Consider the following 27401-nt stretch of genomic DNA (forward strand, 5'->3'; position numbering starts at 1 on the left):
TTAGTTTAAGTGTTCAAGGAGCATGATATTTCTTGGATTTATTGTTTTCCCTCTCACTTTCCCTTTTCTACCCTCCCTCCCTCATTATTTAACTTTTTTTTTTGGTCTCTATATAATGAGGGAAAATTGGCATAGAAAGATGAAGTTGCTGAATCTCTTCTTGACATTTTTTTCTTTTAGTACTCTAAGAAAAGAGATTAAGATATTCACTTACTAATGATTTGCTAATCTTGTCACTACTTGATCTAGTAACTGGTATAGGTTTAACTTAGTTAAGCATTTTTTGAGTGCCTACTATATGCTGAGGACAATAGTTATCAATGTGTACAATCTCTTTTTAATTTGGAAAATTATTGAAAGGAACAAATGAAGATGGAAAAATGTATTTGTTGATAGTATTTTAGGAAAGGAAATTAATATTTATTCATATGTGAATATTTTATAGGTGTCAGGTGCATTTTGCCATTTAGTCCTTACTAAAACCCTATTAACCCTAACTACACACAAGACTACTGAGATTGAGACTTCAGTTGCATGTCAAGGTTATACAACCAGTAATTATCTGAGCTGAGTTTTAAAGCCAGATACCTCTGCCTCCATGCAGAGTTCACTGTCCCATGTGCTTAAAAATGTAATGCAGCGTTTATATTTGTAGCACAGTTTTAAAAGCTTCAAAGAGCAGTATTATAACTGAGGGAAAAAATCCTGTATTTATTTATAGAAGGATGTCCTGTCAGAAGAATATGGATTTCTTTCCTTTTTCTTTCTTTTAATCTTTTTCCGTGCCATGTTATGTAACTCTTTATGGCTGCATCATGGTCTTAAGGTTCTCTTGTAGAGAGGAAGCCTTCTTCTCAGAGAAGTGTTCTTTCAGAGCAGTTTCCTCACCCAGCCTCAGAACACATGTGAATGCTACCACAGAAAGTCTTTGGATAGTGAATGGCTATGGATCTTCTCTTGCAATTTATGAAGTTGTATTTAATCTATCGTGATGTATAAAATTGTAATAATCATAGGATATTGAAATTTTAATCCTTATTCCCTAAGACCCAGGGAGGCAGTTTATAATGACAACAACAATAATAGTAATAATAGCTAACATTTATTTGACTACTTACTGTGAATGAGCCCTATGCTTTGTGCTATAATACGGATCACCTCATTTAATCTTCAAAACTCCGTGAGGTAGGAACTAGGATTTGAAAGGATCAAGAAACAACACCCTGCTTTTCTCTAAGTTCACAACCAGTATAGAGGTAAAAACAGTTTCTTCATCAAAGAGATGAAGAACAAAATGCCCCCTTAAGTACTGACAATACTGATAATTGGGGAATGAAGCTTAGATCCACTAGCTGTAAGGATGCAATACTTTATGATCAAAAAAAACAGACTCACCCTGTTGTAATCACTGGCAGCCCCACACAGCCACAGGTGTCCTTGCAAGGACATCTGCATGGAAGAGGTGAGGATGATTGCTCTCTGTTAGTAGGCAGAAAACCAAGAGAAGCAAAGAAAGGGAAGGACCGAGCTGAGCATGTGCAAATTTCTCCCAAACCCATGAGTCAACTGACTCTTCCTCCCATGGAGAAAATTAAGTGGGAAGGAGGAGAAAGTCCAGGAGCTTTAACTCTACTGGTGTTACTTCCACATGAAATCATGGGAAATGGGGTCCTGTACTATTGTATGGAGGTACTCTTCATGGACTTATTCTACAGAGAGGGAAGTTGAGGCACTGAGAGTCTAAGTAAGCACTCAACATTAGTAAGTGGCGGAACAGGCTAAATAAGGTCACTCCCTAGGTAAGTGGTAATATCAAGATTGGACCTGGCAGGCTAGGACAGGCTCTGGCTTAGTTCAGGTACAAGGCAATAAGGGAGTGTAGATGTGAGAGTGATTAAAAAACAGAAGTGATGAGTTGGAAACTCATTCATTATAAGAGTTTGGGAGGAGACAAAATGACTCAAAGTTTTCTAGCATATCTAGTTGAAAGATTCTGATAGCATTATTTTAACAAGTGTTTCAAGGAGAGAACAGCAAGTACTTTTTTTAGATATGTGAGTTTGAGGTACCTCAATAGGCTGTTGGAAATTTGAGTCTGCAATTTGGGAGAAAATTGGGAGCAGAGATGCAGATTTTGGAGTCATCCATTTAAAGATAATAACTGAAACAGGGAAGTGCTTAATATCAGCAGCAAAAGAGGAGACTGGTTCCACAGGTTGAGTTTGTACTTGAAATAAGCTCCCAAGACTTGAGTTGGTAACCTTCAGTGATTTGATCTTGCTTAAAGGCAAGGCCCAACACTGACTCAGGACTTGAACTAATCTTTTAGCCATAGCCCTGGTGCACCCCAAGGCAAGCTTACAGGTTACACTGGTATGTAGGACATTTTCTGTTTGCTCCCCCATGTTTGCTGTCCATCCCATTTCTACCTGCTCTCTCCCCTGGGAGGCTGACATTTATGGACTGCATCAACTGGATTCCTGTTGGGTTCAGCCACTGGGAGGCCCTGGAGAGATTAGAAAGCAGGAGGAGTGTCAGGCTGAGTGTATTTAATCAAGTACCTCAGCAATTCATAAAGTGAAATTCATTTGCAAATGTTATAAAATACATTTAAACAGTTGTCATTATATAGTTTCTTAATCAGCAGATTACTTAAAAGTATAACTGTTGTCAAAGTCGACCACCCACTCATTGCTAACTCTTTGAATTGAAGGAAGAAATTCAGGCGTGCAATAAAGAGTACACCACATTCCCAGCCTTGGCAACACCTTGTCCTTTGGGTGACCTGCTGTGGTTCAAGCAGGGAGCAGAGGCTACAGAGCGCAAAAATAAACATCTCTAAGGGCCTGTGGAATTCGATGGCCTATGCAGTGTGGGGCAGACAGTAGGCCACGTGCCAGGCTCTGGGTGAGTCCTCTAGCCGCCCACATTTGTTTTTAGCCACCCTGCAAAAGCAAGAAGAGAGGGCCAACCTGGCAGTGGTTCTGTTTCCAGGGTTGGTCTGGTCTGGGGTCAGGGCCTGGATAAACCCCTGTGTACCCAGTGAGATGTATTCACGCAGGGCTCTCTTACCCCGAGGCTGGGAAAGGCCGATAATCTGGTTTGACAGTGAATAAAAGAACAGAGACAGGATGCACAGTTTCTTGCTGGTATTCTTCAGCTTCCTTTTATCTTTTCCACCTGTGATTTGGGAAAACGTCTAGAAGTAGAAAATGGGGGACGTTCATTTGCTAAATATTGATTGCGAACCTGTTCTCTCCCAGGCACTGTCCCAGGCAGTGAATGGAGGGTGAAGAGTCCCCTGCTCTAGGGAGCTCCTGACTGCACAGCCGGCTGCTCTGCCGGCACGTTCTCTTTCAAGCCACCAGTTCTCCACAGCGCCCGTGACGTGAGGGGTTAAGTCCCAAGCAACTGAAATATTTGCCTCATTGCCCCTCCTGTTTCCACGACGTGGCAGATAACACAGTGATCACAGTGAGGACCGCGTTGTGGTACAGACAGGCAGCACTATTCTTCCATAAAGGCTCTCTCAGTGAATTAACAAAAAGACTCTGGGAAATGCATCTTAAACCCTAAGAATCTTCTCTGTGGCCTCTGATATAATCTGACACAATAATTCCATACTGCGTGAGAGTGTAAAATTAGAGTTCTGCAAGCCCGTTGAGTAAAACACAAAATTGTATTCATCTACCACACAAATATCGAGCACTGTGCTAGACGCTGAGATACTTGACTGTAGGTTATATTTCTATCAAAGATGCATCCTTCCAAATAGGAGAGAAAAAAAAATTGCTATTTCTATTACTGCTCAAAGTGGTAAATGGGGACAAGCTCCTGGTTATGAATTGCACTGTCAACAAGCTGTAAAACTCAGAACTAACCATTTTTCTGATGTTGCCTAGAATCAGTGGCTGTGTGGATTAGGGGCCAAAAGAGTGGGAAAGAATTTTGCTTTCTACTCTTTGCCTCTTATATGAATCACGAATTGAACCTTTTTCTTCCTTTTTGTAGACCATATAACATGTGAATCACTCTGCTGTTTATTCTAGGAGTTAGGTAAAGTATTCCTATCCCCACAGTATCACAATGAATGTATAGACTGGCAGCTTCTTCAGCAAAGGTCAGTGTTTAAATTTAGTGCCCAAAGGTCACTGACAGACATCCCAAAATTTCTGGTTGAAGTCAGTAATTATTTACTCCCCCCTTACAAGGATCTTTTGGGGGATGAGAGAACCACCCCCACTCCAACCAAAGGCAAATCACTAGTCTTTCTTCACCTAAGAACAATGTGTATGTATTTTTTTGCATAGCACATGTGTAATGTCATTGAGCAACAGAAATAAATCTATATACAATAGAAGGCAGCCCTAAGACACAGAGACCCCAAGTGGACAAAAACAGCTGGGTCCCTGGACCAGAAAATGTGCAAACCTGAGCAGAGAGGGAAGGGGTTTCTTTAACTTCGCTCCTACATCTAGTCCTTTTTGGAGCTGAGTTTGCCCCTTCAGTTGGTTAGGCTACCAGCTGCCATGCTTTACTATATTGCTGTAAAGGCAGTGTAGAAAAGTTTTAGAATTCTCTCAGGCAAGATTGCCCTTTGGTACACATGGCTCCTCCTGCGTTTCCTAGCCATAGGCCAGGGTGTTAAATGGGTTGGGGTCGAACCTGCCATTTAACTCTTACAAGAGGGAATGATAGAATGTTAAGTGACCAGGAGGCAGGGTACCTTTATAAATATCCACAAGAGGCTTATATGTAACAATGTTTAACAAATATATGTCAGGCACTGCCCTAGGTGCTGGCAACACGGCATGGAACCTAACACATATGGCGGTGCTCAGAGGCCCATGGAGCTTCGAGGCCGGTGACTAAGGGCACCAGCACTGAAGTCAGACCCAAGATGAACCTTGGACAACCGAAGCATCATTGCTTTACCTGTATAGTGGAGATAATGATGCCTACCTCATAGGGTTGCGATGAAGATAAAATGAGATAACACAGGTGAAGTAGTGAATTCAGAGCCTGGGGGATTAAGCTCCCCTAAACATAAACTGTTGTTGCTATTATTGTTTTGTGGCTTGCCCCCTGGCCCAGGAGTTTAAGTATGGGGCTCTAAGACCTGGCTGGTACGTCGGTGTGGACAGTGCTGTGCTTCTGGGTGTGCGCCATTTAGAAAGAAGCTTGTTGTGCTAAATATTCTTCATTTTCTAGTCGTGATGGCTGATTTTATTGCCTCATGTCTGAAGAGTAGACCTCTCTGATAAAAATAGATACTTTTCACACTTCTTCCACACAAATTATCACTTAAAAGTGTATGACTATGCTTTTAATTTTTTCTTACGGCATGAGGGGCTTCTTCCTGGTGAGGGCAGACAGTCATCCATTCATTTGGTAAACACTGAATGAACTCTTATTCTGCACCAAGCATTAGACGTGCGTGCACATGTGCATGTCTGGTTTAGAGGCCCCTCAGGAGTTCTCATGGTAATGGTGGAGGAGGTGATTGGCATGCAGGTTCCTGGTTGTTCCCTGAGTTCTCATTGGCTTATGCAGAGTTTTCCCTAGTGTTGGTCACTGGGCATCCTGCTGGTCTCCTGGACCACCATATAAAGTGAAACTCATCTTGCGGGTCTCTGGGTATTGGCTTCTGTCCTTGTTGTGTACTCTGTTGAAGTTTCTGCTGCTGGTAGAACTCATGGTTTGTACTCTCTGCATGGTCAGGGCCTGGGGGAATTTTCCTTCTCTCTTGCTGCAGTTCTTCTTGAGATTCAGCCATGATTTCCATTTGGCTCAGGATGTTTGCCATGGAGTCACTTTGCCATAGCCTTGGCTCGCTTCTCTTAGCCATCTTCCACATCTGCAATGAGAACACGGGAGAACATCTGGATCACTTGTCTGCCACATAGAAGGTGAGGGATGGTCAGCGGGCACCTTCTCTGGTGTTTCCTCTGTCTGAACACATCACAGGGCAAGGGCACCTAGTGAAGCGGTGTCTTCCCATAGTTCCACATGGGACACACAGCACATACCTCCTTATTGCAGCTTCCCCCTCAACTACCCAGGCTCTGTCTCTTTGCTGCGCCACATACCTGCCCCTGCTAAAGACTCAAGGGAGTGGGAGTGCTCATCCCTGAGAAACCTGGGCAGCTCATTCCCCTTCCTTTAAAAAAAAAAAAACTCTCCCCTTCCTCTCTGGGGAGGCTCCTACTTTGTCTTCCTGTGTGGTGGGAACTTCCTATACAACACAATCCCCTGATTCTTCGCCTGTGGACATATTTATTCAGGATGGGCTCCATCTTCTCCTTCCCTACAGCAAGAAGCTTCTTGGCTTTGCCTTCGCGACCATTGAGAGAAACTGGCTTACCAACGAAGGGCAATGTATCAGGAGATATTTCAAAAGTAGTATCTATATTATAGCAGTTTTTAGTTTTTTTTTTTAAGAAATGCCTAAAAAATGAGAAACATAAATTTCATGATGCTTAGGCAATAGCCAAGAGTCGCCGCCTGCTTCTAAGAGTTATTAAATCTTAACAGAGTGAACTCAATGAGAATTACCGAGAGCGCCTACTCTGCCAGGTAACGCATACATTGGGGAAGAGATACTTAGTAATTAGTCACCTGGCTTAAGATTATAGACACCAGTAATTCAACCCCTTGGTTTCATAGGTTAGGAAACAGCAGCAGAGAGAAACCGATTCACACAGGTCGCTTGAACTCTGTGGTCCTGATTCCCACTTTTGGTACTTCCCACCACACCCCCTTTGCCTCCTTTGTGGCTGTAAGCCAATTTACAGAGTAAGAGTAAAGGCGCTGCTGACGGTTAAGATGCTGGAAATAGAAGGGATGGAAGAAGGAAGGAGCAAAGGAGAGATGGTACTGGCAGCCCGCAAGGCGAGGTCCTAGGACCACTCTTCCCTTTTCTCTGTTAACTGTCTATAAGATGTGTGTAGTTTTTGTTGGTTTTTTTTTACTGATAGAAGTGATCACTTCAGAAAACTGTGCTGTAGGAAGCATGAATGTGCTTTATGGAAGGTTATTGAATGTTAGCAAGAATTCTTTGTAGATGTTTGGATTTTTTGAAAGTGAGGAGGGTAAAGTGAAATTGAGAATATATCCCAACTTGCACCGTAAGAAGAACCTTAGAGGAGCATCATAATAGAGAATCTCTTTTGCTTCAGAAATTTTCTGAAGCCATGATGTAGGATACAATTGTATTTCAGAGATTAATGTCAAAATAGAATAAATTTTACGATGGTAAAACGCTTCCTTTGCTTATAGTTTTAGGTATACTGTTAATAAAAGACTTTTCCATTATATTTGTCTAATATTGGGTGCATTACTGATTAACAAGAATGCTCATGCTAACATTGTAGGGGAACTGTAGGCTGCCCCAAGTCCTTAGGAAACTTACTTAGCCTTGAGTAACCTTTGCCTGTCTTCTGACATGTAACTCTATTAAGTGACCTGTTTTGAAAGAAACTCACATGAGTTGTTTTATGAGCAGTAATTTACATTTGTTGACCTTGTGGGCTTTTCCCCCTTCTTTTTGCCATGGTCTCTCACATAAATTGGGTGTTGAAGCTTTAACATTGCTTGGAGGTCTTGTTGACAGAAATGCCCATCAGTAACTGAGATCTAGAGGACAGATGGATAAATGCTGTCCAAAATCTGCCAAAGCGTGCCTGTTTGTATATTTATGTCCCCCAGAAAAAGCCGTATTCTTTAATGCATTCTTGTGGGGGCAGACGTATTAGTGTGGATTGGGGTTAGAACCTATTGGTTCAGTGTCCATAGAGATGTGACCCACCCAGCTATAGGTGATAACTCTGGATAATTTCCATGGAGGCGTGGCCCCGCTCATTCAGCGTGGGCCTTGTTTAGTTTACTGGAGCCTTATATAAGCTCAGACATAAGGCGCCCATAGCTAGCTGGAGCTGAGACAGACATTTTGAAGATGGCCGTGGGAAGCTAATGTTGACATTTTGGAGGATGCCATTTTGAAACGCAACCTAAGAGCAAGCAGTCACCAGCCACTGCCTTCCCAGCTAACAGAGGTTTTCTGGATGCCAATGGCCATCCTCCAGTGAAGGTACCATTTGTTGATGTGTTACCTTGGACACTTTATGGCCTTAAGGCTGTAACTGTGTAACAAAATAAACCCCCTTTATAAAAGCCCATCCATTTCTAGTGTTTTGCGAAAAGGCAGCATTAGCAAACTAGAACAGATTTTGGTATCGAGAGTGGGGTGCTGGTGCTGCTGAGTTTGTAAATACTAAACATGTTGGAAAGGCTTTTTAAATGGATAAAGGGGAGATTCTGGAAGAGTTCTGAGGGGCTTGATAGAAAAGGCCTAAATTGCTTTGAAGAGACTGTCATAGAAATATGGACTCTAAAGATACTTCTGATGAGGCCTTCAGCAGAAATGATGAATATGTTATTGTGAACTGGAAGGAAGGTGATCCTTGTTTTAAAGTGGCAAAGAGTTTGGCAAAATTGAGTCCTGGTGTCGTAGGGAAGGAAGAATTTGATAGTGACAAGCTGGGATACTTGGCTGATGAGATTTCGAAACTAAAAGTTGTGGATATAGCATGGATTCTCCTTACAGCTTATAGTAAAATGCGAGCAGAGAGAGATAAACTTAGAACTGAACTCTTGGGTTCAAAGAAACCAGAAACTGATGGTTTGGAAAACTCTGGGCTTCCAGGGGGTGGAAGCCCAGAAGCTTTAGCCCCGCATGAGGATTTAACCAAACATGGAATCTAGAAGCCATTCCAGTACAAGCCAAGATTGGAGAAGGAGTTAAGCAGAAAGGATTTGTGGAAAGTCCTATTGTCTGACGGCTTTGACTCCTGTGTGCTTCATGTGAAGCCAAAAGAATTTTTGTGAGATCTTTACAGATGGAGATGGACTGGAGGAGACAGACAAGGAACAAATTAAAGGAAAAATTTCTTCAAAGACAGAGCCATGGAGGTTGAGGTCTGGAGTCAAGAGGCCTTGGGCTGGGAGAGCGGAGTGGCCCACACTCATGGAAAGGGTGAGTTTGCCCCAGAGGTCAAGAGTGGGCCTTCCGCCTCAATGTTCAGGAAGAGTGCTGTTACCCCAGGCCTCAGGAAGGGTGGAGCACATTCCCAGGGTATTGGGGAGAGCCTGGCCGCCACCCCACTGTTCTGAAGGGGTTGAGCGTGTGCCCCAGAGATGGAAGAGAATCCGGGTGCTGCTCCGATGTTTGAGGAGGGTGGGGCCGAGAAGGTGGTCTCCCCAACATGTGGATATGTTGGAGTACTCACCCCAGAGTTTGGAGAGAAAAGGGCTGCTATTAAAGCCTTTGGAAAGGGCTGGACTCCCGCTTTCTCAAGCCCCAAGGATACAATGTCATTCTGTGAATGACTCTCAGACTTTGAAATCTAATGGAGTTTGCCCTGTGGGTTTTAGGAATTGTTTTGGTCCCTTAAACCCTGTTTTCCTTTCAGTTTCTCCTTATGGCAATGGGAATGTTTACCCTATGACTGTCCCTCCTTTGTATATGGGAAGCAGATAACTTGTTCTAAGTTTCACAGGTACAGAGCCAGAGAGGATTTTTGCTTTTAGACAGATCATGCTTGTAACTGATTTTGATGGGATCTTGTACTTACCTGTTGTTACTGAAATGATTTAAGTTTTTGTGATATTGTAATGGGATGAATGTATTTTTTTTTTTACTGAAAAGACAAATGTTTTTTATCTTTTAATATTTAACAATGTACTATAAATTCAGTAGTGAGTTTCTAAAATAAGCCTTTTGAAAAAATCTTAAAGATTTTCTCTGTACAGTTAGGATTTTTTTTTTAATGGAATTTTATTGAGATATAAGTGTCCAATCAATTGTTCAGAATATCGTCATATAGTTGTGCATTTATCACCACAATCTTTGAACATTTTCATTACTCCAAAAAATAAAATTAAAATTAAAATTAAGAGTATACAAAACATCCCCTCCCCTCCTCCCCCCATTGTTCATTTACTTTTTTTTTTTTTTATTAAATTCAGTTTTATTGAAATACATTCACACACCATACAATCATCCATGGTATACAATCAACTATCCACAGTATGATAACATAGTTATGCGTTGGGATGAATGTATTTTATGTTTGGAAAGAATATGTTTTTCTGGTGTCCAGGGGGTGGAATGTACCAGTTTGTATATTTATGTCCCCCAGAAAAAGCCATATTCTTTAATGCATTCTTGTGGGGGCAGACATATTAGTGTGGCTTGGGTTGGAACCTATTGGTTCAGTGTCCATGGAAATGTGACCCACCCAACTGTAGGCGATAACTCTGATTGGATAATTTCCATGGAGTTGTGGCCCCACCCATTCAGCATGGGCCTTGTGTAGTTTACTGGAGCACTATATAAGCTCAGACAGAAGGAGCTCATAGCTAGCTGGAGCTGAGACAGACATTTTGAAGACCACCGTTGGAAGCCGATACAGACATTTTGGAGGATGCCATTTTGAAACGCAACCTGGGAGCAAGCAGATGCCAGCCATGTGCCTTCCCAACTGACAGAGGTTTTCAGTATGCCAGTGGCTTTTCTCCAGTGAAGGTAACCTTTGTTGATGTGTTACCTTGGACACTTTATGGCCTTAAGACTGTAACTGTGTAACCAAATAAACTCCTTTTATAAAACCCAATCCATTTCTGATGTTTTGCAAAAAGGCAGCATTAGCAAACTAGAACACAAAGCTACTCATCTCCATTTCCTCTCATATGCTGTGTGCTCAGGCGAGTCCCTTTACCTCTCTGAGCTTCAGTTTTTTCATTTGCCAAAGGGGGAGAAATAGTGCTTATCTCTAAAGGTTGTGAGGATCAAGTACGATTATGCATGAGGACTTATTATTAATATTGCCTACAAATGCCTTCAGAGAAGTCCTTTCTCCCTACACTGGAAGCCTTTGAGGGTGTTCCCTGTTCTGTGGTTTTACGCAGGTTGATTTTCTGACTTAAAACAGACCTTGGTTCATGCTGCTGCCACCACAGGAATACTGGAATTATTAGTGAAATATATTTTTTTCTATTTATGTAATTGTATTTTTTTGAGAGAGCTGCACAAATCAATTTTTAATTTAGAACATGTGGGAATGCCGAAAAGAGGATGCTCAACCAGAACAGATGAAAAGGAAAACATCGGGGTTTAGCAGAGGCAATGTGAAAATTAATGATGCTTAAGATTTTATAAAGAAACAAAACATTTTGTTTTGCCAGGGGCTTGTTGCCTATGGTGTGTTCTCCACTGAATAATCACCCAATTTTCAATGTGCACTTTCAATAAATGATATGGTTATTTTCAGTCCTGAGAAATCAAACATATGTTCATATTTATACTGCAGGAATAGACCTGAAATATCTGTTTAGGAAAATAAACTTTTGAAGGAGAATCATAATTTAATCATACCAGCCCAACTATATTCCTTCTTGTATATTCTTTCTATTCTTTGTGACAGTCACAAGTATACAAATTTTACATAATTTTTGCATCGCTTCTCTCACAGTGTACATAAAATTTTAGAATCTATGTTTTGCTTCAACATTGCATCATAAATATTTATCCATATTACAATATTGTCTTCCTGTATACAAATTTAAAGGATTGCATATTATTCCATTTGTTTAACGTATCATAATTCTCTGAACATCCCCACCCAGTTGTTGAACATTTATGTTGTTTCTGTTTTATATATTATATATAATGCAGATATTATTTTTTGTCTTTAGCTTCTCTTAAATTACTTCTTCAGGATAACTTCCCAGAAATGGAATTACTGTTCAAAGAATACAAATAACTTTCTAATCCTTGATTCATCATATTATATTGCTTTCCCAAAGGGCTGGACCACAGCACTGGCTGTTTCAACATTTTTTAACAGTACCGGGCAGCACTAGCTCAGAATGGTCCTTACATTGGATGTTTATGGGTAGGTGAATTTAGAAGCTTAAGCTGGAGAACAGCCTAACCTTGAGGGTTATTTAAATGGAAAAACCTGAGAAGAGGCTAGGACTATTTCAAGGCTGAAGCTTTTAAGTTTTGGCTTTTTTACTTGTACGTTCAGTTCCATTTTTCAAGCTTTTCTGATAGATACATGTGGTGACTACTTTAAACATTTTAAACATACTGTGGGCCTCAGTAAAATGTTCTGAAGTTTGATTTGCTCACTGCCAGTTTGTGACCATTCTCCTTTGACTCTCACCAAAATCCTATGAAGTAGACAGGAAGGATGTATTTTTTTACAAACAAGGAAGCTGCAGCTCAGAAATTATTGCTCAGTGGTTTATTGATTACCTGTCCCACTAGAATGGATGCTCCTGAGGGCAGGGCCACTGTCTCTTCCTTGCTCTATGCCCAGCTCCTAGAATAATTTCTGGTGCATTTTAGACAGTCAATAAATATTTACTGAATGAATAAATGAATGATGAATAAATGAAATGAGGGTAGGCCACATGGCAAATAATATCTACATTTTTGCACCAGGTACTCCTCATGTTTGATTTCATTTTAATACATACAACATTCTGTGACAATATGATAGGTTAAAGTCACCTGAGTTCATGTGACTCATTAACATGGAGACTCAGGACCAGACCCAGATATACTGATTACTGTAACTATTTTACTATTCCACACTTCCATTCGGCTGCCATAGTCATAAATGTCAATCTCTCATGCCTTCCTTCCAAATACTGGCATTTTGTTCTGCAGGCCAGAATGTCATCTCTCTCTAGAACAGTGGTCTGAAAATTTTCTCCATAAAAGGCCAGATAGTGACTATTTTAGGCTTTGCGGACCATTTGTTCTCTGTCGCAATACTCAATTCCTGTTGTGGCCTGAAAACAGCCATAGACAAAATGTAAATAAACGGGTGTGTTGTGTGTCTGTAAAACTTGATTTACAAAAGGGACCAACTTTTGCTTGAAGGCAGTAGTTTGCCTAACTCTGCCCTAGAAAACAGACAAATTAAACACCTTATTAAAAAAATTAGCTGGTTAGGTTGCTGGCTTATGATATGGGTGTTTAAATCTTTTCCTAGTTTTTTTGCTTACTTAATGTTTCACAGAAACACAGTATATACCTTGAATTACCCTGAGGTCATGATGGTGTGCTAGTAAATGTTTAACAACATTTTTGAAGGGGATGGAGCGGGAGGGGGTGAGATATAAAAAGCTCTGATGTGTAGTTTGCCAATTTCTGATTTCCGTTGTATAAATACTTCTGCCATGGCCAATTTCAGGCCACTAGCAAGATGTCATCGAACGTGTTACAGGGAAAAGATATAGTGGGAGCTGGCTCCAGCATACCATTTCTGGGGTATATATCAGTTTGGATTCTTTTCGCAGAAGTAACAGAAATGTTGACTTGTTCAAACAATAAGTAAAATGTTACCTACAAATCTTGTAATATGGATGAATATGATGCAATGTTGAAGCAAAAAATAGACTCTAAAATTTTATATACATTGTGGGGGAAGCTATGCAAAAATGATATAAAAATTGTATACTTGTGACTGTCACAAAGCGTGGAAAGAATATACGAAAAGGAATATAGTTGGGCTGTATGATTAAATTATGATTCTCCTTCAAAAGTTTATTTTCCTAATTGCCTAATTCAGCAGCTCAGTGCATCATTAATCACCCAGGTTCTTTTCATCTTTCTCTTGTGCTGTCTTTGCCTTATTGACTTTGTTCTCAAGCTGGCTTCCTTCACAGGTAAAGGTATCACATCAGATTCAAAACGTCTACAGGAAGAAGAGGGGCTTGTTTCTTCTCCGTCTTTTCTTAGGAGCAAGGAAACCTTTCCAAGATGATGTCCCCTCACAGCTCTTTGGCTAGAATTACTTCACATGACCATGCCGAGTCACTCACTCACAAGGGAAAGAGAGACTAATCAAAGCCCATTCCCTGAAACAGTGGCTTGGGCCAGCCCTCCAGGAAGTCTATGGCCTCTGAAAGGAGAGCTGACACCTGAACAAAACCAAAACTGGAGAACAGAGGAAGGGGTAACTGATGGATTTTGGGCAACTAGCTCTGTCTGCTACAGTTCACTGTGTATGTGAAAACAAAAATAAAAGTATGATAGATTTTTTTAAAATACAAGATTTCTTTGAGTGTTTAATTTTGGGGAAGAAAGTAGTTGACTGTTAAACCCATGACACAGAGTTAGGTTTTGGAGGTACTGATCCTGAAGCTCTGGAGTGTTGGGGACTACTTTGGAAGGTTGTTTTTTTCTGAAGTCAGAGATAATCCTATGGTTGTTCAAGTAAGTGACACATTCCAGGGAAATACCAATGATCCCATTTAAAGAACTTCATTTATGACTGCAATTCATGTCATCTTACTGATGTGCCATCAGGAAGAATTATGTAGTATATTAATTAAGAAAAAGTTATATGAATTTATACCTAGTAATAAAGGAAATGTAGTGGAAGCATCATAGGGTAGAGGTTAAGAAAAATGGCCTTAGAATCATACTAAGGTTCAAATCCATTAATCCTTAGTAACTGGTAGTAATTATTGGGCAAATTACTTAAGCTCTCTAGCCTGAGTATCTTTATCTTAGAATAACGATGATAATTTTATTACCTTTGATGTTTATTGTAAGAGTTAAACAAGATATGTCTGTAAAGCTGCTTAATAGCAGCTTGGCGTATGGTAAGTACTCTGCAAATGGGAGCAGTATATTGCTATTTTCATTTAGCCCCAAACCCAGTGTTGTGGTTATAACTCAGTCCCTAGACCAATGATTGGCAATATTATCCTTTCGAATAATAATTTTGATTTTCTCTAAATCAGTAAGATTTAGCATTTATACCAATACTGCTCTTCCAATACTTTTGATGGGTTTATACTCTTCCACTGTCCTTTGTGATGGGTCTCCCTACACTCACGAGATGACCCCTTAGAGGAAGAGGGAGGCCCAAGGCTTGAAAGGGAGCAAACCGCAGTGGCTTATGTGACATTCACTCCCGTTGCCTTGGCCTCACTACCTTTGCTCTCTCATTTTTTTCCCTCTGGCCTAGCAGGCTACCAATTTGTTCCAGCAGCTTCAAAGATGCACACTTGGAAAATTCTATTGAGAAAGTTATGGACTTATGAGAAATTTTATTTTTCATTAAACAGTTTGCCTTGCCCATAATTTACTGGGTGGTACATAGCCCTTGTTCACCAAAGAACACGCAGCATACGTAAATGACACTTTGTCATGTTTGAAAACTGAAGTGATGCTTCATTCAGTTAACACTACTTAAGATTTTTTTCCAGTGAACATAATAAAATTGTATCAACAACTTGGTGATTTGTTCAATCCAGTGGAAAAACTTTTGCTTTGGCTTTTAAAAATCCCAACCTAACTGTGATTAAGAAGCCCGTTTGATGTGTTGAGGAATACCTTAAGAAGCCCCCCATCTCCCAGTTTCTGTGGGGCCTAGTATGGTTTCATTGAGTTGTCTGCTCCAGGTCTCAGAAGGCTGCAGTCAAGGAGTCAGCCAGGCCAAGTTCTCAATCGGAAGCTCAACTGGGGAAAAATCTGCCAACCTGGGATTGTGGCAGAATTTATTTTCCTGTAGTTGTAGGACTGAGATTCTTCCTTCTCCTCTTCCTCCTCCTCTTCTTCTTCTTTTTGCCATTGGCCTTGTTCTCAGCTTTCTAGAGCCTGTGAGTGACCCTCTCCATAGGTAGCTCATAATATGGCAGCTTGCTTCTTCAAGGCCAGCAGGAGTGAGTCAATTAGCAAGACTGAGTCTTTTATAATGTAATGTAATTACAGGACTGATATCCCATCACCTCTGCCATACTCTATTTAGACGCAAGTCACAGGCCTGCCCAAATTCAAGGGGAGAGATTATACAAAAGCGTGAACAACAAGAGGTGGGGATCACAGGGGGCACTGTAGTCTGTCCATCCCAAGGAGTTTGGTGTCTTTAGCTCACCACTGGATCCCTTGTGCCCTGAAACAATGTCCATCACACACAAGGCACTCAATAAGTATTTGTAAGTTGAATGAATTAATGTTGCAGATATTATTTCTTTGAGCCATGTATTGCTTATATTTTCCCCATCTGTGGTTTCCTTTCTATTTTTATTTACTGCATGTTATAATATACAGAAACATCGTATTTTAATTTAGACAAATCAACAATATCTTCTTAGGTTTGTTCTAGTACGTTACATCTTTGGGAGTTCTTTTCCTATCCAGAGATTGAATAAATATTTGCCTATATTTTCATCTAGATTTTTGACTTTTTTTTTTTTTTTTTTTTTTACATTTAATTCTGATCTATCTAGAAGATCAAGAACTAACATATGATATATTGAATAGCCTTTTTTTTTGTCTCCACTGATCTTTGTTTTTTATTTAGATTATATTGAGTTATTATATACCAGCTTCTGGGCTTTCTATTCTGTTTTATTTTTATTATCTTTTGGCTTCAAATGCATACCTTTAAAATTATAGCATTCCCAGTCAGAAATTCCTCCAAAGAAGTTACTCTTAGACTCATTCAGTATAATAATTAGGATATGATCCAAGCTGTTGTAACAGAGAAACTCCAAAATACAGAGGCTCAGATAAAACGGAAGTTTATTTATTTTTCATGTAACAGTGTGGAGGTGTTGAAGTTCAGAGCTGGAGGAGCAGCTCTTCTCCACAAAGTCATTTGGTGACCCGGCTCCTTTTACCTTGTAGCTCTGCCAGCCCCTGGAGTGATGTCCTGGTCTGCAGAGTGGAAGCCGTCTCATCTCCATATCCATGTTCCAGTCTGTGGGAAAGGGGGTGGTGGAAGTCCTGGGAAAGTGCTTTTGTCTTTTACTCACATCATTTTGGTCTAGACTAAATCATGTTGCCCAATCTACCTTCAAGGGAGGTTAGTGAAAATGACATCTAGCTGGGTAGACCCAGGTTCGGCTAAAACTTGAGAGGTTCTCCTAAAAAGGAGGATGGTTGCTGAGGACAACTAACAGTCTTTCCCCCAATCCTGTATTCATAATTGTGAATAATCATATTACACAGGAAATTAGTAATCATTTTTAATGATATTTGGATATGGCAATGAAATACAAATAGGTCCTGATTTTTGTTTCAGATGGCAAGTAACTCGTGGACCAGGTAGCATTCTATGCTGACCTTGAATACCAACGGGAAGTCACTGGGCAGCAAACGCTTCCCAGATCATAACTTGGTTGTTGGAGTAACTTGGAAAAGAAGAAAAAAGACAGTTTGAAAGAATGGCAGGAGTTAATAGAGCTCGGTATACATCCCCTCCAGATGGAGGCTGGGGCTGGATGATTGTGGCTGGCTGTTTCCTTGTTACCATCTGCACCCGAGCAGTCACAAGGTAGGTGGAATTTTTTTCTTGATTTATTTAGAGGACCTTGCTTTTTTTCTTCAAAGACTGCTTCATTCTATTTCTGAACTCATTTGTTGAGAGAATAAAAGTGTGTGTGTGTATGTTGAGTATATGAGTGTGTATTTCCTTTGACAGCTCAGTTATCTTTTTCTTTGCAAGGAATGTGATTTTTGATACTCAAAAGTCCTTGGTAGTGGTCCTTTCTATACTATCTAATACTTAAACTGGGAGTGTTGGGATATATTTAGACCAAATAACATGACTATTCCAGCTATTTGTTTTTATAAGCCATATCTCCAGAAGATGTGGAAGTATGTTATACAGATTTCCTTTATCCTCCATCTGCTACCTATAATTAATACGAAATATTAAAAATCCATCATATATGAAATAGTATGGGAAGTGTCCTGATTTGCTCATCAGAGGAGGAAATGTTTCCATAGTATTTTCATAATGAAACCACTTCTCCAGAAGTTTTTAAGACTTGCTAGATATGTACCCGAGAAGGTAATTTAGCATAAGCTTCCATGCATGGATCCAGGAACTGGTGAGATGATTTCTGCAAGTCCATTTCTCCAGAATTTTATCTATTATCTTTTCATTAAGGTTTTATGGTAGAAACATGGAGCTCATTGAATGTGTGGTTCAAAACTCACGAATCAAAAACACTACAGATGAGCTGACAGCAAGAGATTATAATGGTGTAACATGTAGCTTTGAGTCTAGGGATGAGGAAAAAGTTCCAGGTGAAAAGAGTATGATCATAAGGCTTACAGTGGATTTATGAATGTATCACATGGAGTTAATCCTGCACAGGGTTAGAGTCTATATTCAGCCCAGAAGGGAGAAACATGGAAGGTCAAAATAATCCTGGAAAACCTTGTCTCACCAGATACTGAGCACTTGGAAGCCTAAAAACCTAGCACTTAAGTTCTCCTGTTTCATTTTGCATTGGCTATGGGGGTGGAGGCTGAACTCGAGGTTGAAGGAGAGCGGCTGGATGGCAGCAGCTTCATACAGGGTTTCTCTCATTCTCATTTGCTGGCTTCTCCCTCTCTCTCTGTTTTTCTTCTCCAAGGGCATAGCATTGCATATGCTTCAGTTAAATGCGTATACAATGAGACTCAGTCTTCCTATATTTGGAATAAATATGTTCTTGAAATCTGCATTGTGCTAGCTCTTTCCCCTACTGGTGCTTTCATTCACATAGACCGCTTTGCTGCTCTTTTCTAGCAAAAAACCCTTGGTAGTATATAAAAGTAATTTGCACTAATAACTTCATTTGATGGTATTATTGATAAGGCATGATATTCTGCCAATAACCAGGATATAGTTCAGGAAAGAATCAGGATTTTGTTTTTCCTACAAGAAGGTTTAGTTGATTATGTGTCATGACGAATTGTAGATTTGTTTAAAATAATGTGATTGATGTTGAGTCTGTTTCTTCTCCCATCTAAATTTTAGGTTTTGTGACCTGGGTGTGAGGAGGTGGTAGAGTTAAAAGGAATTTCTTTTATCTTGGTTCTTATGTGTGAACCCATGAGTTCTGGAATGAACTCAGTGCTTTATAAGGAGGGCTCCATGTTGATGTCTTCTGGGTAGTGGGGTCTTTATATTGAAGTTGCACTCTTATAGAGGTGTCCATAGTGCTCTTGTTGGGAAAATAAGGTGCTTCCCCCAAATACATTGCTTCATATGAGCCTTGTGATTTAGGCAGAATATGTGTATTTACTCCCATATTACAGATTAGTACACTGCTGCTCAGAAAGTTTCACTTACCTACATTTATGTGGCTAGTAGAATAAAGCTAGACTGGAATCTTAGTTTTTTGTTTTACTTCTCATCTTATTTACTTGCCATTGCACATACATTCGTGATCCATTGACTGTTGACACACACACACATACATACACACAGATAAAACACAATGGCTCTCCCTAACACGTAACAAAATAGCTTCCTTATTCTGTTCTCATACATACCCCACACTTCTGCCTGCTCCTCCATACACTCCATACACACATTTACACACCTGCACACTCACATGCGTATCTCCAACCAGAGCCTTTTCATTGTGAGAATGACTTTTGGGGGCTTTTCTTCAATCCCCACTTTCTGTTCTGTTATAAAGAGAGATACAAGGTTAGAGGAAATGCTGAAATCAATTCCTTGTTCCCTGCAAAGGTATGCAGCTTATCCTCTAGAACAACCCCAGTATTACAAGACATTGCTTTTTTTAAATGCCTTCGTCATGGAAAGCTTTTTTTTTTAATATTCATTTTATTGAGATATATTCACATACCACGCAGTCATACAAAACAAATCGTACATTCGATTGTTCACAGTACCATTACATAGTTGTACATTCATCACCAAAATCAATCCCTGACACCCTCATTACCACACACGCAAAAATAACCAGAATAATAGTTAAAGTGAAAAAGAGCAACTAAAGTAAAAAAGAACACTGGGCGCCCTTGTCTGTCTGTTTGTTTGTTTGTTTCCTTCCCCCACCTTTCCACTCATACATCCACAAACTAGACAAAGGGAAGTGTGATCCCCATGGCCCCCCCAATCCCACTGTCCCCCCTCATAAGCCACATTTTTATACAATTGTCTTCGAGACTCATGGGTTCTGGGTTGTAGTTTGATAGTTTCAGGTATCTACCACCAGCTACCCCAATTCATTAGAACCTAAAAAGGGTTGTCTAAAGTGTGCGTAAGAGTGCCCACCAGAGTGACCTCTCGGCTCCTTTTGGAATCTCTCTGCCACTGAAGCTTATTTCATTTCCTTTCACATCCCCCTTTTGGTCAAGAAGATGTTCTCCATCCCACGATGCCGGGTCTACATGCCTCCCCAGGAGTCATATTCCACATTGCCAGGGAGATTCACTCCCCTGGGTGTCTGATCCCATGTAGGGGGGAAGGCAGTGATTTCACCTTTCAAGTGGGCTTAGCTAGAGAGAGAGCCACATCTGAGCAACAAAGAGGCATTCGGGAGGAGTCTCTTAGGCACAATTATAGGGAGGCCTAGCCTCTCCAGAAAGCATTGTTTTTAAAGTGGGTTACCCCCTCATATCAATGGGCCTGTCATGTCAGTGATGAGAAGTTATGGTGCCGGGGGCAGGTGTCCCCAAATTCCTCTTATAGAGGAATTGCCCTCTCTGTCCTGTTTGCAGCTGGCGATGAGTGATGGTACCTCCAACTCATGTACCAGCAAATGCACATCAAGGCTGGGAGACATAGAATGTGATGATTCTTTGAACGTTGTTCCCTGGGACTATGGCACTAACTTGGGGTAAATATCCATAGAAAATTGAGGACTTACATCAGGGATACAATTTTTTGATGGTCTTTAATGTCCTCAGCATCTTATATGGCTTTTCTTGTTTGGCAGGATATTGAACCTCAATTTTCTCAACAACAGTGGGATGGTCAGTAGAGCCCATGGCTGATACCAAGGGCTGTAAGTCTTGCATTTTGTTTTAGGCTGTACCTTTAAGTTTTCAACTTAAATTTGAATTGAAGTCAAGTCCACCAACACATACTATGTATGTTTTGAGGACAAGGCTCTGTGCTAGGTGCTTCCAAAGACAGAGATCTTGAGGCACCACCTGTTACTGATTTTGTGGTACTGATGGGCAGTCTGTTTCAAAACTGCCAAGGGTTTAGCTGATAACGAGAAAGCATGTTTGTGGCTGGCAGCAAAGGCCTCTTATCATAGGTGACCAGGAGATGCTAGGAGGAGGCTGCTTGAACAGAATAAGCTCAGAGGAGAGAAGTGTTAAGATGCAGACAGCATCAGAATCTAAATGTCATGAACCAGGAGGGAGCCAAGAGAACTGGAGACCATAACAAGGAAACAGATGCTAGGTTGATTTGCTCAATTCAGATAATCAATGTCTAATGGGAAATTAATTATTTATTTTATTTTCTTTAAAAATAGAATTAAACAAAACCATACATTCAAATGGTAAAAATTCAAACAATACAGTAAGATATAAAATAAAAGTCATTTTTTCCCTCACTTCCTGAATCCTAGTTTCACTGCCTAAAGTTAACCTTGTTAAATTTCTTGAGGTCTGTTCCAGAAATGTAAAAAAAAAAAAAAAAGATTTATAAATGCCTATTTTTTACAACAATGGGAAAATACTATGCACACTGTTTTGCACTTTTTTCCCCACTTAATATCTCTTAGAAATCATTCTATATCAGCACATATGTCAATATTTCATTGAAAAATAGCAGTTAGAATCCCTTCAGTAGGATGTATCTATAATTTGTTAACATTTTTATTGATGGACATTTGTATTATTTCCTGGTTTTTCTGTTACAAACCATGCTACAGTTATGACCCAGGCCATTTAAAAATCATTTATTTCAGGCCATTTAAAATCATTTGTATCAGCTCTTGCCTTGTGTTTTAGTTTTCGAGGCTGCTTAAAGTAGATAATGAAAAGGGTTGGTTTAAACAATAGGAATTTATTAGCTTACAGTTTGAGGCCAAGAAAATATCCAAATCAAGCCATCATCAAGGCAATGCTTTCTTCCTGAAGACCAGCTGCCAGCGATCCTTGGCTCCTCTGACACATGGCAAGGCACATGGCAGTGTCTGTTGGTCTCTTCCAGGTTTCATTAATTTCAGCTTCTTGCTTCAGTGGCTTTCTCTCTCTCTTCCTGTAGACATTCTGCTTATCCAGTAAGAGGATTAAGCCTCATAACTGAAGTAGCCTCATCAAAAGATTCTATTTACAATGAGTCCACACACAGAAGAATGGGTTAACTTTAAGAACATGTTTTTCTGGGATACATACAGCTTCAAACCACTACACCTTGAAACTGATAATACTGCCTTCCACATAAAATTTACACAGAGCTTCAAGTTGTTCAGGCTATTAAAACAGTCATTATTATTTATTTACTCCCTCTGTTCTTTAATATGTGTTGATCATTTATTTTTCTTTGAGACATCTTATTAACAAACACACATCTACGTTAAGAATCATTTCATTGTGTAATTACCCTATTAATAAATTGACTACTTACTTGAGTTGTAGTTGATATCTGAAAAGCAACATATGCTTTAATTGTCCAAAGACAACCTCCAGCTCTGAGACTTGTATTTCTCGAAGTCTTCTGGGTCAAAGTTAACTTAGTTGTAATGGATGTGTAAAGTCCTATGGAATGTGAGCTCTTTCAATGCTAGCTGAATTCCTGTAAATAATTGAAAACATTAGCTGAGCACTTATTTTGTGTTTATTGACACACTTCCAAGCACTTTTTGTTGATTAAATCATTTACTCATAATAACATGGAGCTTGAATTAGGTGTCCAAATTCCCATGGTTAGTAAGTGGCAGTGCTTTTAATGACTAGACAACACTCCCTTTTAAATCATTTCCTTTGTTGACTTAGTGGATAACTTCATCAACCAGAGACAGGTCTTTAACACATGGCAGATACTGTCAGCACCCAACTCTACAGGAGCCGGAAACAGGATTTCATAGCTAAGTGGCAAGAAGGAGATAGCAAGCATGTTGGCCCCTTGAGACAAAGTGTCTTTGAAAATGTCATTTCATAACAGATGACACTTGGGTGATATTTTGTTTCCACAGGCTTATGAATGGAACCTGTGAAAGGCTGTTAGGAGTTGTTCACTACTGCTGCATAATCTAGTTTACTCTAAGTGATACAGTCATTTTTACCAAACTGTTTGTTTTATAGATAAAGAAACAGACTCTGAGAGATTAAAAGGCATTATCAAGTACCCTCAGTTTAACCAGAGTGAGAATCAGTGATCAGAACACAGCTCTCCTGTGTGTAGAATATTTGAATATTCTACAAATATCCCAAAGAAAACCAAAATTATTTCCAGAGTCAGAAGCACATGTAGTCACAATAAAATTTGTTTAGAAGGCATAAAATACGAAATTTTATCATTTAGAGTTTTATGGTACTTTTTACTTGGGGAACAAATAGTAAATGATACAATATTCCTTCCATATTCCATGAAAGTCATAATCATTCAGAAGCATGTATGTAGTTATTAAAATTTTTACCTCTGCAAGCCTGTTCACATATTTAGACAAGAATCTCAAGTATTATTTTTTATTTTCATATCCCTAAAGTACTTTGACTGATATGTCTGAGTGAAGTCAGTTCAGAAAACAAAGCAGCAACAAAACAAGATTAAAAAAAAAAGTCTCAAGAGACAAACATAGTCACACAAATGGTAAGTTCCTCAAAAAGATTCAGTAAAGAGAAAAGATCATGATTTTAAATTGCAAAACATCTTATCCTCTGGGACCCCTTTCCTTCAGTTGTCCTTCATTTTTCCTGCATCTCCAGTGCCTTCATTTCTCTCTTACTCTTTCCTTCAGCCTATAAACATACTCAGATTCTTCACATCGCTACTTTACCTCATCTAGAAACATGTCCCTGTCTAGCTACCATTAATCTTCTTCTTCACTTTCTCGTTCATACATAGCTTCTACTCATCATTTCATTTCCTTATCTTGTGGTTGCTTCTCTACCGAACTGTAATCTTCCTCCCTTCCCTTGCATGCCTTCAACAAATATTTAATGAGCATCCAGTAGAGGCCAGGTTCTGTACTAGACGCTTGGGATTCAATGTGAGACAAGACATGCATGTTCTTTGCTATCACAGAGCAACCAGAGCAAGTCTCCTGGAGAATGCAAACAAATGCGAAGGGAATTGCAATACGGTGTGCTGAGTGTCCCAGGTGCAGTGGGAACACACAGGCGAGGTATCACACACAGATTAGGTCATCCGGGAATGGTCAGGAAAGGCTTCCTGGAAGAGTTGACTATTACTTTGGGACTAAAAGAATGAAGGAGGCTGGGAGTCCATTCTAGAAAAGAAAAAAATCTTTTAAGGTTCAGAGGTGTGAAAAGCATGGGGGCGTGTTGAAAGAACTTGATCTCTGTTGCAGGGTGTGTAATCAGCAGACAGCCTGCAGCTGTCAGCTCCCTTAGGGGTGGGCAGCCTCTCCCAGGAGTGTGGCCTTGCTGGTGGCCCACTTCCAGTGACTGATTGAGGGAGCATAAAGGCCCAGCTATTTTATTTGGGGTTAACTGAGATTCTGTAGGGCCTGCGTGCAGTTTGACTTCTCGCTCTGCCCAGTGCTGCTTCCCTCCCCTTCCTGCTACAATGTTGTTCCCTCCTATGCAGCTCACACGCCAAACCCCATCTTCTCTGCTTCTTGAGAATTCAACCTGGACTTAGAATTTAGCTCTTCATGCTCTTCCCTTTTCTCTTCCTAACGCCAAGGCCAACAATGTAATTGTGGGGCCCAGTGCACGATGAAAATATGCAATCCCTTGTTCAAAAAGCAAAAAAAAAAAAAAAAAAAAAAAAAGCGTCATTAAAGGCACTAAAATTTTTAGTTTAGTTAATATAAATTTTTTCCTTTCTTCAGTGTTCTCCCTTAACATGTCATGCTGTTTTTTATTTGCTATTTAATTTTGTCCTAACTAAAGAAAAATTAAAATGTTAAATTATTAACATGATTTTACTGTTCAATGCTTGTTTTAAATGGAAATATAAAAGTATTTAACTCATATGTAAAATTCTCCAAACTATACAATTCATGTTTTTGTAGTTCATATGTGCATATGTATTTCATTTTTACCAGAGAGTGCAACCTCTGAACAAAGCTATCACAACTGTTTTTATTTCACTTCTTGATAGGTACACATTCTGTCAACACTCTCTACCTTTGCCTTACTGGTGAGTAAGGAAGGACCAAACGGGAAAGGACCTTTGGGTAACTCTATGGATTAACCTGTGGGATTACCTGTGGGTAATCCCTTTCCTTCTATGTCATCATTTTCAGCATAAGTGGTTGGCTAATACAGGGAACCAACATGAATAAGAAAAGATAGCACAACTTTCCTTGGTCATCTGTGTTTCTTAGAACATCATTGCCTTCTTTCTGCATAGGAATCAAATTCTAGTTCGAAAGGAAGTGTGGCCTCTTACGGGGCTCCAGATCCTCCTTACCTTCTCCCCCCAACACTTACTCAGTCATAGATGTAACACACATACATTATACTCACCTTGAGTATCACTGAACCCCCTTGCATTGTGGGGCCACCAGAATTCTGGGCTTATGAGACATCTCTAAAAACCATGGGCACACATATTGCACCTATATCCTCTGTTCATATGCTCATGAATAGAACACCATGCTAATCTGTGTGAGACTCATTTCAAGCTGTACAGTTGTACAGTGATGCAAATTATTACTTCTGGTTCACTTTTGCCCCCCCCCCCAAGTAGTTAACTTTATTTTACAACATGAAAATTTCTCTGTCTCTTTGTTTCACTCCGTCTGTCTACACATAAGTATGCACACATGTCTTTCTGATTATATAAGAAACACGTGCTCATTGTATAATAGCTCAAAATGTAGAATAAAGACAAAATGGTTATTTAATTTCTCATCTTTCACTTATAATGACTGGTTACATTTTAGTGTATATCCTTTCAGGCATTTTCTACTTACACTATACATTTTTTACATAGACTATGTTTTTACAAAAATAGGGCCTTATTTTATGAACTATTTTGTAACTTACTTTTTAAACATTGTGTTATGAATTTATTTCCAAATCAACAAATGTAGATCAACAGCATTATTTGTAAAATCTAAAAATATTTCATTATAGTAATATGCCTCATTTATTTAACCAGTCATTTACTGATAGATGATTAAGTTGTTTATAATATTTGTGTATTATAAATAGTTCTCCAGAATATATCTTTTTAGTGTATCACATATTACTATTATTATCATTATTGTCATCATTATCATCTGATTATTACCTTTAGATAAATACCAGAGGTGAAATTGCTGGGTGATGTATAACTCTTTATTGTCAAATTTTAACTTGTAAACAACTTCTTAGAAGTTACAGATGTTAGCAAAATATTAAGATTAACAGGAAGCCATATTTTTTACCTATCTTTTCTGTAAGATCTTTCCTATAGCAGTGATCTTCACATCCACTTGGCTTTAGTAGCCCCTCTGGTGGCTGAACACTTATTCTTTTTATGCTCCAGAATGGCCCAAATAGGCAGCTTCGGGCTCAAACCCATGTTCATCCACTTTCTGTATAAAATACTCGCATTGTGTTTTTCAGATGTATCTCAATTTTTTTTGTGGAGTTCCAGACATACTTCTCCCAGGATTATGCACAAACAGCCTGGATCCATTCCATTGTAGACTGTGTGACCATGCTCTGTGGTGAGTATCACTTTGCAGGAATAGACAACTCCTGGCTAGTCTTAAATTGTACATGACAATGACATTCTACTATCTTCGATTACCATTTTGGTAAAGCAGAAGGGCTATGTTGGAAATTGGATAAGACAATTTAAAAAAAAAAATCCCTCCTACCTTCAGCCAAACCCAATCATAGTTGCTCTTGGAATTAATGGTCATAGCTGATATCAGATGGAACAGGTAGTTAAAATACTCAAAAGGACACAGGCCATTTGGTCTTTCACACAGAGAAGTGGTGCTGAGCATCAGAGGACTTCTGCTGATTTTGGTACAGTATATATTTGGCTTCTCTCTTTCAAATGCTGTGGCTTCCTCGTTTTTTAGTCATGTAAGCAGTCACTGGACAGCTCTATGAGCTGTTTCTATATAATCTCCATAAATGAGTGCCAACAGTATGTGCATCACATCTCAAGTCTTGGTTTCATTCTGTTCTCTTCCTAAAGGTTTCAAAATATTTCATATTTTTTCACAGACATAAATCTTTATGCTTAGAGAAGTATTGGGAAAGGACAACATGGTGCAGTCATGAGTTAAACACATTCATCATGGCTAAAATTTTATTCAAGAAATCCCCAAGACACTATGTAGGGTGTATAGGATGATCTTGAAATTCATGGACTCTCTCATTCCATCTAGAGAGTAGAGGAGAATAGACCTTAAGTGGTTTTCTTTCTTTAAATTTCAAACTAAGTTTATTAAATTGGTGTCTTAGAGTTTCT

The 27401-nt window shown here is 39.5% G+C and overlaps 1 protein-coding gene across 4 annotated transcripts in view; it reads left to right on the forward strand.

The window, feature by feature from the left end:
- SLC16A12 (solute carrier family 16 member 12) overlaps positions 1-27401 on the forward strand; it is an 84135-nt gene that overhangs the window by 43553 nt on the left and 13181 nt on the right. For all 4 annotated transcript variants that reach the window (XR_005212006.1, XM_037805093.1, XM_037805095.1 and 1 more), the window contains 2 exons: positions 17112-17363; positions 26540-26643. Coding sequence is in view for 3 of the 4 variants with exons in the window: in XM_037805093.1 (XP_037661021.1) it covers positions 17254-17363; positions 26540-26643 (214 nt within the window). In the remaining variant the exon portion in view is untranslated. The remainder of the gene's footprint in view (positions 1-17111; positions 17364-26539; positions 26644-27401) is intronic.

Source organism: Choloepus didactylus, chromosome 15, assembly GCF_015220235.1.
Source record: "Choloepus didactylus isolate mChoDid1 chromosome 15, mChoDid1.pri, whole genome shotgun sequence".
NCBI classification, from domain to species: domain Eukaryota; kingdom Metazoa; phylum Chordata; class Mammalia; order Pilosa; family Megalonychidae; genus Choloepus; species Choloepus didactylus.